The sequence below is a fragment of the Pelecanus crispus genome, chromosome 5 (genome assembly GCF_030463565.1).
Source record: "Pelecanus crispus isolate bPelCri1 chromosome 5, bPelCri1.pri, whole genome shotgun sequence".
Lineage (NCBI taxonomy): Eukaryota > Metazoa > Chordata > Aves > Pelecaniformes > Pelecanidae > Pelecanus > Pelecanus crispus.
Window position 1 is genome coordinate 12,631,876 of NC_134647.1, and position 20,223 is coordinate 12,652,098.

Genomic DNA, 20,223 nt, shown 5'->3' on the forward strand with positions numbered 1-20,223 from the left:
GAAAAAAGCCAGCCACTACCAGGCACTTGGGCAGGAATGTAGGACTACATCTGCTATAGACAGCATCAGACTGCAAACTGATAATCAGAGGCCAAACCTGGGAATCGTCAGCTGCATTTCTAGCCCTTAGACTACTTCATTATTTTCTACAAAACAAGGCTATTGTATAGAACAAAAGTTAGGGTGGCTTGCTGAACATACCCACAATTAGGGTTTCTCAGCCTGTGGTCCAACTCCGGGCTCAGCTGCAGAAGAGCTGGGTTACCACCCCCTCCAATCTGTCGCTGTATCTGTACGCAGTCGCTCCCTAACCCGGTTGTGTCAAAATGATCCAGGTTGGCTTACTATTTAAAAAGCATGGAGGGTTTTCTTTAACCCACATCATTTTGACTGATTTGGGTTAGAGAAGGACTGCACGTGCAGCTACGCCTGCAGATACTGACCCCGCAGCAGTGGGGACAGTGCCCAGCCACTTTGAGCCTGGCTCAGGTTCCAAGCTTTTGAACCCAGCTCAGCTGCAAGCCAAGCAGCACATCTGGCCACAGCTGTAGACACTGTTCAGGAAAAAAAAAGGCATGTGAGGTTGCATTCAGTGTCACAGATGAACTATGTACTGTAAAAAGTTAGGGTATGATCCATGGGAAACAACACTCAGCTTTGGATTCCATTATCACAATAAAAAGAAAAGGTGCTGGTACTAATGGTCTTCATTTTTCAACTAAATTCTTCAATTTAGGGTAACTAGGAATGGCTTGTTAATACTACACAGCCATACACACAGATAGGCATCTCACAGGACAGGGCATGGCTTCAGTCACCTCCTGAACAGGAGCTGAGTGTGTATTTGTTTCAGTCAACACAGCTCCAGAAAAACAAATTGTAAAATGGAAGCACACTGGAAGAGCTGGGAAGCGTCTCTCCCATAAACAAAATGCCATCTGCTACCTGTATAGTAGCAAGGCAGTTCAGCTCTTTTTCCCCCCTTGCATGTCAGAGCCCTTGCTTGGCTTCCCAGGCATGGACAGAGCTCGCCGAGGGACCCATACAAATATAATCTGCAACTCAGAGTGGGAGGGAAACAATTTTGCACCCTTCTTTTGTTCACCTGCAAGAGGCATCAGCCCCATGTCCAGGATTACATTTGAGTCAGTGTCAAAAATAGTGAGACTCCAAGAATCTGTTCCCCAAGTTTCTTACCTAGGCACACCATCCCATATCATCTTCCAGCAATCTCTGCTACCAGCCTAATGTGAGAGCCAGATCATGTCCTCCTGCTGGCTAACATAGCTGTAAAATGGGAAATGATACTTTCTTGTTTCACAGAAGTTTGGTTACACTGAACATATATGGCTTTGCAAAATACATCAAGATCCAGAGATGAAAGATATTCCTTAGGTGCAAAATACTAAATGATTGTCTTAATTTAAGAACACAGGATCTAGTAATCCAGAATTTGTTTGGGGATATTCTGAAGGATTAGACTCTTCAGACTCATTCAAAAAAAAGGATAAAAACTGGTTGCACATATGCTTCAGCATAAAAGTATTTATCCGACATTCAGCCAAAACCATTTTATCTCTGTAAGCAATCCTTAAACACTGCAGAATGCATTCATTGCTTTCATTACAAAATTACTTTTTAAGAGTTCAGCAGGTAATTGAAGTTCCAAATGTCTTAAACTGGTTTGGCAACACTGAGATTTCTTAATGGACTTGCTACCCAAGAACTTTAGAGGGAAAAAAATCAGCTGGATACTAAATATATACCCTAAAATAAGACGGATTCAAATTACACCAAGAAGCTGGCTTTTAAAGAGGGACAACATTTTAAATGAAGAGTAAAGCTCTGCTCAGAGGAGGTTTCATGATGTTGATGCTTCAGCTCATATTCAAAACCACAGGGCAAAAAGTCCTGTGAATTTTTCAAAGACACTGTGCTGGCCTAAATCTGTTCCTATTGAACACGAGGGCTGTTAATTTCGACAGAAAACTAATTAGGACAACGCTGTCCCATATACTCTGTACTATTAACATATTCTTGTTAAAAATGGAGGGCTCTCAAACCTTTTTCCTAGATAAAAACTGTTTTGTTTATTACTTTTCCAATTCACTCAGCAGGAACAGTGAGAGGAATGAGCCTAAATCTGTTCCACACACCAAAATCCTCTGCATTTAACCAGCACTGCGGTACTCAAAGGCAGGGGCAGGAGGGTGATGAGCAGCACGAAGCCTGCAAGCTGGCCAGGCAGCCAGCAGCTCCAGAGGTCTAATGAGGACTCTTGCCCTGACTACATCAATAGCTTTTGGCAAACCATTTTCTGCCTCAGTTCCTCACATTTATAAAGTGGAGATGATGACAGCATTCCGTGTTAATAACTGTTATATGCATTGCTTTAAGTGTTATTATTTTATAGGGCTTTTCATCCTCAGCCAATTACCCAATTCTCAGAGGGAAACTGAGGCACGGAACAACACTAATTGCTTAATGTCATCCAGTAGGCCACAGCAGAAGCAGGACCTTCATCTCCAGAATTTTACATTATCCACTAAACTTATTGACAACCTCAGTACTACAAGCGGAAAATTAGCTTTCCGTTTGTCCAGCACTGTCAGACAACAGGATGCTTGCTTACTTCTGCTAACATCGCTATTTGCAGCCTATCTTGTTGTTGCTGTTGCTCCTGCAGAGAAAGCACAATATTAGATTTGTAAAATCACACTATATGGGAAGACACTGTGATGGCAAATGCAGGATTACGGTCTCACTGCAGGTTCCAGCAGCAGGGAAAGCTGGTGGTGATGTGGACTGCTCACGGTCTAACATGAAGATCTTTAATGATGACAAGAGGAACACAGAACAACAAGACCAAGGGCTCTGCTTTTCACAGCAGCAATCTTTTCTCTTAGGATTACTCCAATGCAAAAAAATCCTCATTCTGCAATGGATCAGTTTTCACAGTAAGGGGATAACTGATATTTAAAATGAACAAGAATAATTGAGGAACTTTCTGGTCTGACATAGACCAGAAAAGATGAGATGCATAAAATTAAAAGCCCGGTAAAAGATGCTGTTCTAGCACATAAGATTCCTGTATCCAAATTGTGGTTCCCACCCAAAAAGGCAAAACTGTTTCATCTTACAGGGATGGAACACTCATTCCTGTATCACAGCCTTGCTGCTGAGGCATTTCTGTTGCAACATTGTCACTTGTAAATATAACTTGGCGATACCTACAATTTTAGGATGAAAGTTTCTGGCTGCACCTAGATGCACCAACACCAGCAGAGTAAGCCATTAGAAATATCAGTCAATCTGTCTGTCAGATAAAGCATGCCAGGCTTTACCTCAGGCATCCTCAGGAAAGTTATGGATGCAGAAGCTCAAGCACTCCTGTCAGAAAAGTTTGCAATTCAGCTGCTGCACCCTAATTTAACCCTATATGAACACTACACACCAAAAAGCAGAAGAAGGCTGAGATATTGGGAACTCGGCTGTAGCCAGTACCAAAAAAGCACCCATTGATTTGGGATGCTGGAGACAACCAGAGCCTGCCTTTCCCCTTCTTTGCATACAGCAGTTGTTCACTTGCAAGCCTCTTATCAAGCAGTGGAAACAGGAAAGCTCTGCCTGACCAACACATGGTGTTTGACAGCTTATAAACTTCTTCAACAACAATAACATCATTTCAGATTTTACAGCCCCTCTCATGCTGCAGGACCGCAACACACTTTGCCTTCTTAAACAATGAGCTGTGACGTGCTGGACCCGTGCACAGCTGGACAGGAAGAGCTGAAGATACAAGGAGGTTTCCTTCAGGCACACAGGCTGGGGCTTGACGCAGGGGAAGCCCTTGTGTTCCCGGACGGCTTCGGTAGCAGCTGGGAAGGATGGGGTGCCTGGACACAGTGTCCACGTGTGCTGTTCCTGACAGAGCTGCCAGAGCCTGTGTTTGGTTTACCTTGCCTAAAGTGAGAGAGATTATGCAAAGACAGTGGAAGTGCTAAGAATAACAGGATCTTCACCCTTAAGCCCTATGGAAGAATCACAGATACAAATTACCTCTCAACACTAAAACGCAGCAATTCATACAGTCAAATTCAGCAACTATTCATGCACAGCAGCATTGCAAAGCATAACCTCAGAGTAGAAATGTGGAAAAGCAAGAGAAGACTATAGCTATCCCAAGAGGAGTCTGGCCAGGATATTAGGAATGCAGCCTTCCTTTCCAGAAATTGCTTGGGGCATTCCTTAGTTGCACCAACAGCTTCAAAACTGTGAACCTCAAGTCTTAACTTCAAAAAAAAATTGCAGTTTTAATATCTAAGTGCCTCTTAGGCGCTTAAATGGATGGGTGCCAACAACAGAGCCATCAGCACCTACTCATCCATGGAGGCTTTCTACCTAAAAATCCCATTTATTGGCAGAGTCCCAGCAGGACTACAGTATGATAAACACCTCCATGACAAGTCCTAAACTTCCAAACTAACACATTCATTTACTTATCCGTGTGTAAAAGTGTGGCACTGACACAGACAGCTTTCTTGAGTATCAATACCTAATCCAAAGCAATCCATTACAACTTTCCTATTTGTTTCTGGATGGAGAATAAACTCAAGTTACTTCAGTAAAATAGAAATACTGTGTAGAATTACACAATAGAAGTATTGAGACAGTTTCAAGAGACTGAATACAAGATTTATATTCACTCCTACATGCTGAATGACTCCTAAAAGGAGGTACAAGCCCAGGCTGGTGCCTGCCAAAGTCACACTGTAAAGCTCCGGCACCACTGAGGTTAAGAGGAGCTGTGCAAGGATGTGTCCAGACGAGGCATCAGGGACTGATGCTGCAACAGCCTCTGGCTTTCTGGATCAAGGTTGTTCAAGTTTCAGTTACTGTAGCTGAGAGGTGTGGGTGTTCGTAACTGGTGGTTTAAGGTCTTACGTAGCACCTATATCCATAACTCTATAGGCAAAGTTAAGGATGAAACTTATGTAAACTCCTGCATAAACTGTTTGGTCATGGAGGATTTTAAAATAATTTTTTAGAGATAGTCAAAATAAAAAACGTAACAGTGTTTCATAAAAGATGACAGCCCCAACTCCAGACTCCTACTGCTTGAAGGGAAAGAGGACAGCGAAGAAACTGCAATATTACAAGCATAGTTTTGCTTTCCCCAGCAAAAGATCTGCAACTCTCCACTACCAACACACAGGACAAGCAGGACTGAGGATGGAGAGGATAATTCGTTGCTGTCTGATACAGAAAGCAGATAGGATTGTAACGGCAAAAGAGCAAACAGCAATGTTTCTGTGGGTTCAGGCTGCAGCAGCACAACACGTGGGTGCCCAAGACCAGTTCAAATCGGGTCATAAAATCCAATTCCTCAAAATAACCTTTTAAAAATAGATTGCTACAGTTGGCTTCCTCTGAAACATAACTGCTTCATGCTGCTGCCTCAGCCACCGTTTGCAGGGTGTCTGCACACGAAAAGAAAAAGTAATGACTAGGGAGGTTTTAATTCAGTTCCTGGAACAGCTCTCAGGGAAAATACATACATAGATTGGAAGAGCAAAAAGGGAGCCAGGAGAGGAGATCCCTTCAGAAGTCATTAGGTGCAGCTGTTAACATAGCTGCAAGTTAGATCAAAACAGGAAAAAGGAATAAAAAAAAGGAAAAAGGAATAAAAAAAAGGAAAAAGGAATAAAAAAAAAGGAAAAATAGGAGGAAAAGAGGAAAAGAGCTTAGTCCTGCTCTGTTTGCCTGTGCACTTTGCATGCCTGCTAGTTAGGCACCCTAAGTCAGCCCTCCACGCTATCCTATTAGTTTCAAGATTTTGAGTTTAATCTGTATACATTTTCTGTCTTGTCCATTTGACATTGAGCTACTTTGTGTGCGAACAGAGGTCACTGAGCACCCCAGGAGCAGGACAAGAGGAAAGTGAGTGACAGCCTAGCACTCTCTCCCCCCCTAGCACTCTCTCATTCAGTTCAACAAGACGGAGGCCCATTTGGATTGGGAACATCTAGAAAATGGAAGAACCTGCTCCCTGGCTAAATCTTCCAGGTATGCATGAGCCAAAGGACGCCTTTGCTGGGGAGCTGCAGCCAGCAAAAAGTAAGGGCTGTGCTCTGGACTGGAGACCAATGGAGGGGCAGTGGCATTGACAGGGGGAGAGAGCTCCCACACCAATCTCTGCAGTCCACAGACTGGTGACCACTGCCTGTGCTATACCTCCCACAGCTTCTGACTCTAAAGAAAAGAAATACAAAGATAACATCCAAAAAGGAAACTTTCCTTTGTCTATATATTCCCATAGGACAATGCAACATGACTTCCTATTTCTTTTTCAGTGTGAAAATTACTTTTCGGAGTGGCACTTAATTAAAACTCCTTGCAGTCCTCTCTTTCACGTCTTACATGGGGAACGTTACTGGTCAATACAGGTGGTATGCGCAATCAGTTCAGCGCTCTTCAGAAGGCTGTGGGCATTTGTTCTACCCTGGAGAATGCCACATTAAGTGAACAGCCCCATTTGGAATAGCGACACACAGGTTTTACATTTGCTAGATATATTCCAAGAGGAAAAAGTATGAGGAAAAACGAGACCAAGAAAAGGAAATCATATACTATGGTTATAGCTCCATTAAACTCTGCTGTATGGAACCAGTCAGGAGGTACCTTCCCATGCCCCAAGTAACTAAATGCACCCATGGGAGACATCCACAGCATAAACTTCATGGCAGAGTGGTTGGCTCTGCAGCAAAAGGGAATCTGGCACTCGTAAAAGACAACAAAAGCAGGATCAGAGCTGTAAATGGCTCCTGACAGCATTCTCTTCATTAAGAGACCTCTGTGAAATATGGAATATATTAGCAAACCTGGGCTGGAAAGCAAAGCATTTTTAGGTAGGTGGAACTTTTTAATAGCATGTTATTAAATCTCTCTTACATTTAGCATTTAATAGATATAACTTTCACAGCAGCATGCTCATTACAAAAAAGGCACAGGGGACCCTACCAAATAGTGAGCAGAATGGACCCAGGGCCCAAATGCCTCGTTTTGTCTGCGTTCAGGTACCATGGTGATGAGCAAAATCATCTGGATGTCTTAACACATTAAATTAGAAATATCCTTACTCGGCTACCAGTCCTCTTTGGCCCCATCCCCACATGAGTCTGTCAGCTGAACACAGGCCAAAATTTCTGCCTATGTAAATTACTGTAGCTCTTCTGCTGTCACTGGCATCGGGCCATTTTCTATACCAGATGTGACTCTGACCTACGTATATTTAAAAATAGGGTCAGTGTAATAAAAATCTTAAGACCATTTGACTGGTTGGTGTGGACACAGGCAAGGAGTGTTAATCCCATTTCCAGGACTATGGCCAAGACGTACAACCTGTCTGAAGTAGGTCACCTGCATCCATATATAGGCACCCACATCAAGTGGTTTAAGAAGAGCCAAGTGTTTGCACATCTCTGATTTCACCTGTCACTTCAGCCATGACTTTTGACAATCCTACAGTAAAAAGGGATTGGAGTGCTTTTCCTGGCTCGTGCCCTGCCAACAGAAGGCACGCAGTGCTTTGTCAGGGTTTGCTCCACCACCAGGATGTGGATTTTTCAGGAACACATGCACGATGTCCATACAACCTCAAGAAAAGGTGCCTGATTGTGCCTGATTATGCCCTTTTTATAGATGGGTTTGATGAGACTTCTCTATTCTACACAAAGACTGTGACAATTTAAGTGTTCTGAAATGCTGTACTAATTCTGTGTATTATTTCTAATTACTATTATCTCCATTACTGCTGCACACCAAGGGGCTGAGGATGGCTGAGCCAAGTGAAGCAATTATTGTTCATCCTACATGTCTTGAGCACTGCTTGACTTCTGAGGTGGATGCTGTAGAAACCTGTCCTTTGACTACCCGAGTAAGAACCTACCAGACATTGGTTTTGAACTATTGTACATGAGCATCGTAAGGCTCCCAGGCACGAACATCACAATGGAATTGAAGCTGGATCAAGCACTGCAATCAATCCCAAACACAGCAACCAGGTCCAAGCTGCCAGCTACACCCTACTGCGCAACTCAATGATGAAGACAAGCAGCTTTTTTTTAAAAAAAAAAAAAAAAAATCCCATGATAAGGGCTTACATGCTGGGAAGTGTCCTTTTTACAAACTCCCCTTACCACACAGATCAGTTTTAATTGATCTGAACTCGTCTAACCAACAGGGTTTTCCCTCTGTTCAGTTTCATCACCAGAGGTGTTTTTAAACCAAGCCAATGTTAACAACTTTCTCCTGGCCTCAAATAGTTCAAGACCGTCTCATTAGGAATTTGATAGATAAACTGAAGCAGCAGACAGATTACAGACTAACAAGAATCTGTAAGAGATAGCTGACCTATTAACACCCCAGCTAACTTTAGAGCAGGATTTAGTTGAATAGGAGCAAGCTGTTAATGGGAGATTCGCACGCACACTGTAGATCTAAGTCCTCCAAGCTCACAAGATCATTACTATTTACCCAGTAGGCCTGACTTGCTCCTTCGGACTAAATTTATCTGAGTGCTTCAGACTGACTCTATTAGCATCACTCCTGAACTCTCTGCCTCAGCACAGAAAAGCAGAGCAGGAAAGTTAAATTGCTGTGAACACAGTGGCAGTCAGATCCAAGGAGTCTGGCTCTTCATGACATATTTCTGTGAACAAGAGGCATTAAATGTGAAACAGAACATCCAAGGATTTTGGCTCTGTGTCTTCGTTTCATAGGGAAATGCTTTCTCTCTGCAGCATCAAAGCAAGACAGGCATGTGGTGCAGTCACCATTAAAAGACTGCAATGTGATAATGATGGTCTTCGATGGTGAGGGGCATCTTCTAGAAGAGAAAACCTTGCTATTTTTCTGGTGCTTTGCAGTACCTCCTATGGCTGCCTTCCCCATTCTGAGCATGGTACATGCACAGGCTTTGCTTGTTCCCTCCTCTCACTACGTACCCAGCCAAAGTCTGTCCATTTTTTTCTCTGTCAGAAAACCTACCTTTGGCTTTCCATCCCAAAAGCTACAGCTCCAGTCAAACCTCTTATTGTCTCATTTCTGTGATTTCCTTTGGCTTCTGACCTTCCCTACACTGACATCACCCACTTCCCTTCCACAGAGGATGCAGGCATGCAGGCTGTGATCCCTTTCTCAGCCAAGTGCCCTCCAGCTCTGAAGTGTTCTGCTAGATAACTTTGTTGCATTCTTCCAAGGTTTTTTAGGTTTACCTACAGTTTTCTCATTTATTCCCTATTTTTCTGCTTGTACCTTATTCTCAGCCAGTCCCTCTGCTCCACATCCAGTGCTAGACTCTGTAAGTCCTCTGGCTTGTCCTTCAGACTTGTTTCAAAGCAAAACAAAGCAAAAGACAAGTCTTCAGTTAAATGAATTCACAATCCACTTGACAGCTTTTATCGTAAGCACTCGATGGCAGGGATCATCTTTTTGTTCAGTGTTCATGCAGCATCTGCTTCAGAAGGAACTAATCAGTGACTGAGACAATAATATAAATAATAAACTCTGGCAGAGAACCATCGTAACATAATGACAATATTGTAGGTCCTATAGGAGGATACATATATATATATAGGAAGTGTTATTGCATCCACTCACACTCCTTCGAATGGTCTCCTGCACCTATAGCTTCAATAGCTTCAACACCGACTGACAGGTACAGCACTTGAAGGGCCTGCTGAAAGCAAAAGCAACCCGCTGAAACTTTTCATCTGGAGTTTCCACTAAACTTGTCCCGTGGGAAAAGGCGGTAGTAAACAGTGGAAGAAAAACACAGTCCAGACGTTTCCACAGAAAGTAAATCTGCTTCCACAGAGTACTGCATATTTCTTGCTTGCTATTATTTTTAACCTCTTGCAGATTTATTTTTACAACAATTTAAACGTATCTGTTATATGCCATAACATTATTATTATGAGAGACACTAAAACAGCAAAGTATTCTAGGCACTTGATACGATTTTAACAAAACAGGGAATTAAAGTCAGCAATGACTGCAGATCACTGCAGCAGCCACTGATGCACATGACCCCCTTTCAGCCTTACTTCTTATCCCTCCCCTGTGGACAGAGGGAAAATGAACAAAAATGGTGGAGTTACTCCCAAAATTGTGGTGTGCTTTCTCTTGCTGTTTAGCTAGGGGGGAGCAAAAAAGGAATTAAAATGCATCCAATGGGATGAACTTCTGCCTGCTGCTACCAGGCTGTGGGCACAGCCTTGGGCTCACAGCCCAGAGCCACCAGCTAAGCCTACACATCTCATACTGAAAACTACCTGGGATTGACACATACCTTAGAATCATAGAATAGCTGGGGTTGGAAGGGACTTTTAAAGGTCATCTAGTCCAATCCCCTGCAATGAGCAGGGACATCTTCAACTAGATCAGGTTGCTCAGAGCCCCGTCCCTGACCCTGAATGTTTCAAGGAATGGGGCATCTACCACCTCTCTGAGCAACCTGTTCCAGTGCTTCACCACCCTCATTGTAAAAAATTTCTTCCTTCTATCTAGTCTGAATCTACTGTCTTTTAGTTTAAAACCATTACCCCTTGTCCCACCGCAACAGGCCCTACCAAAAAGTCTGTCCCCATCTTTCTTATAAGCCCCCTTTAAGTACTGAAAGAATGTAATCAAGTCTCCCCAGAGCCTTCTCTTCTCCAGGCTAAACAACCTCAACTCCCTCAGTCTTTCCTCATAGGAGAGGTGTTCCATCCCTCTGATTGTTTTTGTGGTCCTATCCTTGAGGTTTTCATTACATTTTTCACTAAGCTGTTTTAAATAAGCAAAAGTTTGTTTGCGCAAGGGCCTCAGGTTTTGGCTTCATAGTGTATACTCTATTAAGTCTGATAAAATACATTTAAATAAATAAATTCTGTCTTCATTAATCAGCTTAGCTTTTCAGTGCTCCAACACCGATGGGCATCTATTCATATCAAGACAAACTCCGGTAGAGCGTAACTTTCCTCTCCTGAAAAGCACTGCTGCAAAGCTCTTTGTTTTCAGTTTGGATGCCGTTTGGCACAACAGTTTGACATTCACTTACAAGACTGGTGAAAAATATGCGCTGCTAATTTTCCTAAGTGCCATGCCAGTGTCTCTGGGGGCCATGCATTTGCCTACCTTCCCATACAGTAATATGATTTGCTCCCAGCTAATGAAGTGGGCTTCACGTCAGCTAAGGAAAGACTTTAGTTTGGGTGTCCTCCTTCTTTGTTATTGAATGATATATTCATAGCAAAGAGCTAAAGTTGATAACATCTTTAAAATACATCTTTCCCCCCCCTCCCTAACCTGGGGGATACAAGCCTCTAATCCCTGCAGATCTCCTTTTTCTCCCCCATTGCCCCCGTGGTTTATCATGTCCAATTAGCCATCTGCCATGCCTGCACTGCCATACAAAGGCAGCCGGCTCCCCTCCACTGCAGCCCATCAGCAGGGCTATTGTGCTGGCTGACAAACAAGAATCAGACACTATTGTTTCCAGCTGACGATGCTGCTCCCAATGTAGGCTGCCAGTTGCCATTAAAACAGCAGGAGCACCAGGGTACACTCCAGGAGTCAGGAACCACGCCAGCAGCGCCGATATTACCAGGGGACCTTTACAAAGTTCTTTTCGCTATATATATATATATATATTCTAATTTCAGGTAACAAACCAACCTGGCCCAACTACCACTCTTCATATCCCGGCTGCACTGGAGCATGACTGACCTACTACCCTTGCTGTTTTACCAAGCGCTCACCTTGCAAAGAAAGGCTCATGATCCCCAGAAGAGAGCAACATCTTGGAGTCAAATATTTCCTTGTAATGATTTTTTTTATTTTAAAGGTAAGGCATGTCTTCTGCCACTTCAGCACAGCTTATTACACACACACAAAAAAACCCAATGGTTTAAAAAACCCTGAAAACTCCACTAAGTCTGCATGGGTACCAATTATGCGACGAGGTTAATTTAATTTCTCTCACAAACAACACACACTCACCCTTTTTCCCAGGGCCACTTCACTAACAGAAATGGCCAGAGCAGCTGGTCTGCCAGTCACCAAGATGTTAAATTGAAGATCATTTCCTCTTATTATTCTCAGCAAAGCATGATGTGACCTTACGCTAAAAACTACAGTCTGCACAATTATGGTAGTTTTGTTCCATCAGTGAAACTGAAATGCTGGCTCATATAATTAAGGTTACAAAAAAAGGAATTTCATTTTTATTTTTAAAGGCAATTTGTTGCCTTGAAGTGGAGGTGTGACAAATTAGGCCTATGTACCTATATGTTCTCAGTCATTATATTGTGTAATTTGGAAGAAACGGAAAACACTCCTAGATTTTAGTAACAAAGCCACACATGTTGATAAGGGAGAAAGAACTCGAATAAACCACAATTTATTCTAGGCACTAGATAATGAAAATGAGCAAACAAAATTAATATTTATATTTAAAAGTAGAAACAGAATTATCTCCTAAGCCCTTGATTAGGAAACAGGAATTATTTAAACTTCAATAAATGTTTTACATGGTATTTCACACTGCAGCATTGAACATACATAATTTTAATATACCATGTTGAATCTTCACTGAATAGTTCAAAATAAAATAAATGAAAAGCAATGGAAACTAACATTATTCCACAGTAATCACATGTAACAATTTTCAGAATGACTTACAGTAAAGTCTTTGCCCTAGATTCAAATACTGGGCTCATTCTGAACCCAATCTGAAATACAACATGAAAACTTAAAATTTTGCTGAAATATTACTCCATTCTTAGCATAAAATACTTTAAATCCCATTTCAACACGCTGCAGTCCACATATCGTGCAGGTGACTGACTTGAACCTAGATTTACAATTGCCATTGCAGTGCCTGGGCCAAGCTCTGTTTTCAGTTACATCTGTGAAAACTCGCAAACAATTCCTCTGAAGTCCTCTGGATCTGCGTGACAGTAACACAGTCTGTCTCAGAACTGAGTGGGAAAAAAATAATTAAAAATATTATGACTCCTTTCTTTTACAGTCCTCCATGCTTTAGGGTTCTCCATTCAGACAATCATATTTGACTTCTCTTTTCATATCCAGCTTTCTTTTGCAACACGTATATTGCAATATTCCCTGTTGTTGTTGCCAGATTCGCTAGGCAAAATTCTCCAAGTGGCAGAGTCCCTTCAGTTAAACACAGGGTGTGTGTGCCATGCAAGGCTGTAAGACGTGAGTTGTTTATCCAAAGAAATATTAAAAGCAGGACACCAGTCCAAATCAAACAAAAGCACAAATACCTCTAAGTTGTTTCATGACTGACTGAGTTCCAGCCATAATATGCGCAGTGCTATGGGTTTATAAGGCCTAATACTCCTTAAGTATTTTCTTTGATATAACTATGAAGTACTTAAAATACCACTGGGTACCGTACAGTACGTGTCGCCATGGAGCAATAAAGCTGCTATACATCCATAATCAACCTTCTTAGGGACCGTAAGGTCATAGCAGCTGAAACAACAGAAGACTTCATCCCCAACCTTGAAGAGGCTGAGAGCACCTGTCCGGTCCAAGGACTCCCCGGTGGGCTCTTAACACAAGGTTGTGCTTGGAAATGAAAACGAAAAAAACCCTACCACCCCCCAAACCCATCGAAGTTGCTCCCATTTTTAAACCCTCATGTTTTCCGAGCAGGTTATTATTACGGGGCTTGATAAAATACACTGTGGGAGGCAGGTGGTGGGAAACAGCAATAGTTATATTTGCCTGGCCAAGTTGGATGCTCACTTGTATCCATGCAGCTCATCATCCCAAGACACACACGGCCATCTGAGGCCACATGCAAAATGGTCTACACAAGCACTTTGGAGGATTGTACAAGGCTTCTCTTTGATGACTTTGAGATAGCACTTTTCTTCTTCCAGAGTCTCAACCCCAAAACACAGTGTAGACAACAGGTTACACAAACACCCACCCCCCCCGCCCCCCCAACTTTTGCAGATGCCGTATCAAGCCTTAGTGGATTGCCTGTGTGCTTTACTAATGTCTGTGCTATAAGCTTATGTTCCCTATTGCACCCTGTCCTGGAAATCAAGGATTGTGAAGTTCAGTACATACCAGCTCTGAACAGAAGCTGGGTGTGAAAGGCCTCTTCCTCTGGAACTACTTCTGTTCAGTGTTAATTGAATTAATATCAAAGAGAATAAATATCTTCCTACTCACCTATAACACAATGCAATCTCATCCAGAAGCAGCACATTGTAAATGCCTATCAGACGTCACCCCTGTCGCCCTGTACGTACTTCTGAGTAAGGAGGAAGGAAGAAGTATGGGAAAGAAATGCTTTTCTGAACATAAATCACCAATTTAAATTGCTCCCTTCCAGGATCTGACAAAAAGAGATCCTTCCCTTTTATCACAAGATCAGCAGGTTCTGCCCCATTTCTGAGTAGCGTCTGCAGGGCAAGAGGGGGAAGAGGACAGTCATTCCCACCAAGACTTCTTGATGCACCTACACGTCCTTTGCCATGTCTATGTGCCAATTCCCAGACTAGCAGAACTCCCTCCGAGAGTCCTGAGGAGGAGAAGATGGGACAACAGCAGGGCAGAGCCACACAGCCTTCCCCGTGCACTGGGGTACCCGGTGACAGAGGCTTGGGAGGATCTGGGTCCCCACATGTAGTAACCATCCTCCCCCATGTCAATCACATGAAAAAACACTTACATTAGACAGTAGGGAAAGAAAGGAACAAAATTCATATTCCTGACAGGGTCAGAGGTCAAAGCCTCCAGAGAGCAGTACAGATTTTAATTAACAGCATGACCTTAAAGAACACAGGAGCTTTCCAAGCGGTAGGCACAACCTGACAGTCTTTTCTACAACAGAGCCTCCTTTATCAGCACACATTACCACACCAGGCCTTATAAATTATAAAGTCTCAAGATGAGGAAGCCAGGCATCACACGAACACCTCACCCCCAGTGACAACTCGATTGAATCCATTTATCTGCTCTACGAGGAGACACTTGATTCCATCAACCTCGAGGAGCACTCCTCTGCAGACATCATTTCAAGCACATCCATTGATCAAACAGCCTGGCCACTGCCAATCATTTTAAAGTTATTTAGTAGCAGAGCTGCCAGTCACTCGTGCACAAATGAACAACGCTGGAAGTATAACTGGCTGGTGGAAAGAGGAAAGCAAACAGAATAGTTCATCGCAGTCAAAGGAGATGGAACAATATCTGTTTTCAACTCACAGGAAGTATCAATGACAAAGTCAGCAGCTTCATATCAGACATAATCAATGTTATACGTAAGTGCCAGAAAAATAAATTAGAAAATAAAACTGTACCTGCTAGTGGATAAGAAATATTGATGATTACCCTTGCCAGTAAATGGTAGTTTGCTAAATTGTTCTGTCACTGACCTCTACAAATATTTAAAATTTTGGTAAAGGATTTCCTTATATGTTTTCACCTCTGCTTCCAAAACACACTGCAGAAATTCCTGCAGCTTAGGCACAAAGGTAAAGCTTTCCCTCTGCATCTGTATCCAAGGGATATCTGTCATTTGTACACTTTACAAAGTGACTGACTTTATGTTTGAAACAACAAGTATTTGGATTCCTTTCCATGCAAAATAAAAGTCTCGGTACACATTTAACATAGACTACTGAGAGTTCCAGAGAACTTGCTCATATTTCATCTGTCACCAAAATAGGCATAAGAAACTTAATAAGACATACTTTGGCATAGATTGGGTTTCTTACACAAATGTAAGCTCAAACAGAAATGATAGACATCACGCAGAAACTACTGCCTCAGTTCAGCAGCCGGTGTTATCCCAGAAATCAGAGCTGGAGACTGCAAGAGTCATTTCTGCCCTTAAAGTCCCTCTGCCTGTTAATTTTTATCCCAATTACATGGGAGTGATTCTCTAAAGGAAGACTGAATTACTCTCTGCGTATACCTGATGGTTAAAATTAGAATAGTCCCTACCCTGCCTGTCTCCGGGGAGGTTTAACTGACTGCCATCATCAACCACGCAGGTGTTAAAGCCACCCTTTTCTTAAAAGTCATTCCTAGTTCTCATCAGTGTAAGCACCAGAACAGACCCTCCTTTATTACCTCATGTTAACTCCTTCAGTTCTACTTTCCAGGTACAGCTCAGAGAGCTGCTACCTCAGTTGTCATCACTGATAAGGGACTGCTACCCCCAAGTATTTGGGTGCTGCTGGGGGAGCTGCTCTGTGCACGTTGCCATTCCCAGCACCAGCCTCCTCTGCTGGTACCAGGGAGCAGCCTAACCAGCCTCCTGGCTCAGTGCAAAGTCCAGCCCTGAGTGAGGTAGTATTTGTTTGTACTCCATTTTTTTCACTGAGGATAATGAGTTCATGCTTTTCCATGTAGTAGCTATGAATTCAGGAAGAGTTTAGGCAGTTGAGCGTACTCTCATGCTATCGGAGCAGCTAATCTTTAAACCACATAGATTTGTTTTTATGTGATGTGAATGTACGAGGGCGCATAAGCCAATGGTTATGCTTTACGAATCCAGAATACAAGTCAGGACAGAATGAATAAAAGAAAAAAGCTAATATCAAGGGGAAAAAGCATGCTAAGTCAATGCAGGTCTCTATAGCTATTAGAAATCAGACCCCATCTCACAGTCCTTACTCAGGCAAGATTGCCATTGACAGCCAAAAAGAGGAACGGGAGAGTCAGTTACATCCTGTCTACAGTTGTTCTCCTAAGCCCCACATCAGCTGTTCTCTCTGCTGTTCATGAATCCCAACTTCAGACGGGCACAACAGCAGTACACAAACCCCAGAAGTGCAGGGTGCACAAACAATGCAGGAAACCAACAGTGCAAATGTGAGTCGTGCCTGCTCTCGTGCTTTTTCCCTTTCTCAGTGATGTTGCCTGGCTGTTGTAACATTCTGACAATCAGAATAAATTACTAAAAGGTTGGGTTTTTTTTTTTAATGTCATCTTTTTGGACACAAGATGCCACATAATGTCACAGAAACAAGAATTTTGCCATCTCCTTCAATGAAGCTTACAGGGATGGCCTATGCATAGATGCTTCAGTGCAAGGACATGGCCTAGGCATCCCTTCCAGGCCCAGGTTCCTGTGATTTTGTTTCCTCAAGAAGCAGAAACATTAGGAGACTTTCTGAAATCTCCAGGTTAAACATATAAGGCAGGCGACAAGCGTATTCATGGATCTACAGGTGAAATTTCAGGTGAAGGAGGCAGATTGGGAGAAGTGTGTAGTCACATGGCTCCCTGTGCTTTTTCCTCATTTAGGAATACTTTTTTTATATAAGCTAGACAGACTTGACTCTCTCCGAATTCACTTCCGCTAACATGCTTGTGCTGAGAAGGCAGTGTCACAGAGAAATGATTCAGCTCTGGGTGAAGGAGGGGAGAGAGAGAAAAAGTGGGGGGAACCTTAATTAACAGGCTCCTTTTAAAAGGAAAACCGGTAGGTTATTTTTCTTTTGTTAAACAAATCCGTCATTGTTGAGACTTAGGAAATTAGCTTGTAACCAGGTAGGCTATCAACAGGCAAATATCCTATGGCTTAATGGCTTGTGGATCACAAGATACACACAGCCAGACCTTATTATAGTTATCCTCTAGATCAAAGGCTTTTCACATAAATGGGGTGCAGTGTACCATAGCAGAGAGCTGCTGCAGGCCTTCAGGATTTTACTCCTTTAAAGTTTTGGTGATTACATAATTGTTTTTTTGTAACTGGAGCGCAGAGCAGTGTGTGTAGCTAATGAGCAGGTAGAAGGAAGAAAACAGCTGAAAAGCAAAGTCTTGACAACCAGCTGTGGCAGTGTCAGTCCTAGCCTAAAAGCGTCAATTCCCTTATGAAACGAGCATTTAATCCTTTACAATTTTTAATTAAAAATCACCAAGAAGCCTATAATACTTTCTTAAGATTTTGTCGGGGGGGCGGGGGGAAAACCACGAGTTGTTTCGGTTGAGATGCCGATCCCGTGCAAAGCCACGTTGCCATGTTTCAGAGCTGAGGGCTCCCACACCAACACCACCTCACAAGCGGGTGGTGCAGTGGGGAGCCCAGCACGTACCCATCGCCCAGAGAAATCAATTAACCGCTGCATCGTTCGCGAAGGCCCCACACCGCGCTCTGCCGTAGCCCAGCTACACTTCTGCTCCACTTCAGCATCCTCTACACCAGCGGAGGGAACGCACGGCTCCCAGCCAGCCCCGAGACACTTGGCGAGCGCGTCCCCGGCAGGCCAGCACCCCCGGCCGGCAGCGGGGCTGCGGGAGAGCGCTGCCCGGGCCGCCCCTGCCCGCGCTGCCCACCCGAGGGCGGCAGGGCCGGCGCGGCGGGGCGGGCAGGGCAGGCAGCCGGCTCCGCTTCCAAACACCGGCCGGTACCCGGGCGGCCGCCTCCGCCGCTGCCCGGGGCGGGGGCCCGGCGGGGCCCAGCCGGCGCAGCCTCCCGCGGGGGCGACAAGGCGGCGGCTCTCGCCGAGCATCCCCGCGGGGCTTTTGTGCTTGCCCGGGAGCGGGGGGGGGCCCGGCCGGTCCCCTCCCGAGGCGGCCGGCGGCGGCAGCGCAGCCCCGCGGTAGCATCCTCCCGGGGACGGGAGGGGGGAACCGGGGCACGGAGGAGCCGAGGGGGCTGCGGCGGACAAAGCGAGGAGGCAGGCGGGGACCCCCTCCGCTCCCCCCTCCCCGCGGCTCCGCTGCCGGCGGTGCCCGCGCCGCCGCCGCCAGCCCCGCATCCCGCGGCGGAGGCAGGGCCCGGCACTGCCCCGGCCCCTTCCCCGCGGCTCCCCTACCTGTTCGGAAGAAAGCATCCACCTCGGAGTCGGGGACAGCGCCTTCCTCCGCCGCCCCTTCGGCGGGATTCATGGCTGGGGGAGAGGCGGCGGCGAGCCCGGCGGCTGGTAATATCCAGTGAGTTAGGGAGGAGGAGAGCCGAGAGAAAGAGAGAGAAAGAGGGAGGGAGAAGAGGAGGGAGGGAGGGATGGAGGCGCGTTTAGCAGCGAGCTCAGCCGAGCGCCGCCCGGATCATCCCTTCCGCGGTGCCTGCGGGGCGGCTGCCCCGGGGCTGGGCTGCGCTGCCCCCGGGCTGCGCTGGGCGGCGCGGCCCGGGGCGGGGTGCGGGTGCCGGTGCCGAGCCCCGCCGCCGCCGCCGGCCCCCTCCCCTCCACCCGCTATTGTTCCGACCTGCTCCGCTCCCCCCTGCCGCCGCTGCCCCTCGCCGCGCTGACAGCCCAGCCCGGCCCGGCCCCCGGCGGCCGCCCCCGCCGCTTCCCTACCGGCACTTCCTGAGGCGGGCCGGGGCGGCTGCGGCACCCCCCGCCGCCGGGGCAGCCCCTCCGCGGGCGCGGCCGCTCCGCGCAGCAGCGCAGGGGGCGGGGGTCCCGCTGCTGCCGGGCGGGCACAGGTGCGGGCGTGGGCGCCGGGCGGGGGGGGAGGTTGGATTTACTGGGTTTATTGGTTTTATTTCCCAGCCCCGCAGCCCTACTGATGCGCTTCACCGCGCTGCACCGCTGCCATGTCTCCCCTCGGATGAGCAACCGCGGGGGCACGGCGCAGCGCTCGGCTGTCAGCTGGGCAGGTACTCGGGGAGAGAAAGTGAATACAGGGAAAAAACATTTCTTTGTTTTGGGCTTTGGTGGGTGGTGGGGTTTTTTTCTGGGTTTTGTTCATGGGCTGTGGGGCACGATCGCTTTGGAAACGATCAGTGAAACTGCGTGTTGTTGCAGGTACGCCTTCATGTTTTATTCTTTGCAGTCCCAGGCGACTAGAGAGCCAAAAAGGAGTTTGAAAAGCCAAGACCCTGGTCCCAGCTCAGACACTGATTCAGCTGGCTAAATGATTTTTATTTCTCTGCTGTAGCTCCAATATTTGTCATTTGGGACAATAATTGTTGTCTCAAAAGGAGTGCTGTGAGGAATACTTGTTTGTACTTTGTTAGCAGCTCTGTTAAATATTATTCCCTGAGCCCAGCTATCAAGATTTCAAGCACAGACAGGCAGAGATAGACAGAAAGACACGTTTGCCATTTGGGCACTTTCCTTTCTTCTCCTGTTCACCTATTTGAAGTCTCACCAGCTCCTCATTCTTCTATAATCACGTAACAGCTCTAAAACAGCAGCCTGCTTAAGGAGAAATGTTGCTGTTCCACCTATTCAAAAC

General features: G+C 45.3%; 1 protein-coding gene across 1 annotated transcript in view; it reads right to left on the reverse strand.

Moving 5' to 3' along the window:
- LOC104031638 (kalirin) overlaps positions 1-18,930 on the reverse strand; it is a 432,630-nt gene extending 413,700 nt beyond the window's left edge. Inside the window, exon 1 of the mRNA XM_075710381.1 lies at positions 18,858-18,930. Coding sequence (XP_075566496.1) covers positions 18,858-18,930 — 73 coding nt within the window. The remainder of the gene's footprint in view (positions 1-18,857) is intronic.
- Between the last annotated feature and the right edge of the window lie 1,293 nt (positions 18,931-20,223).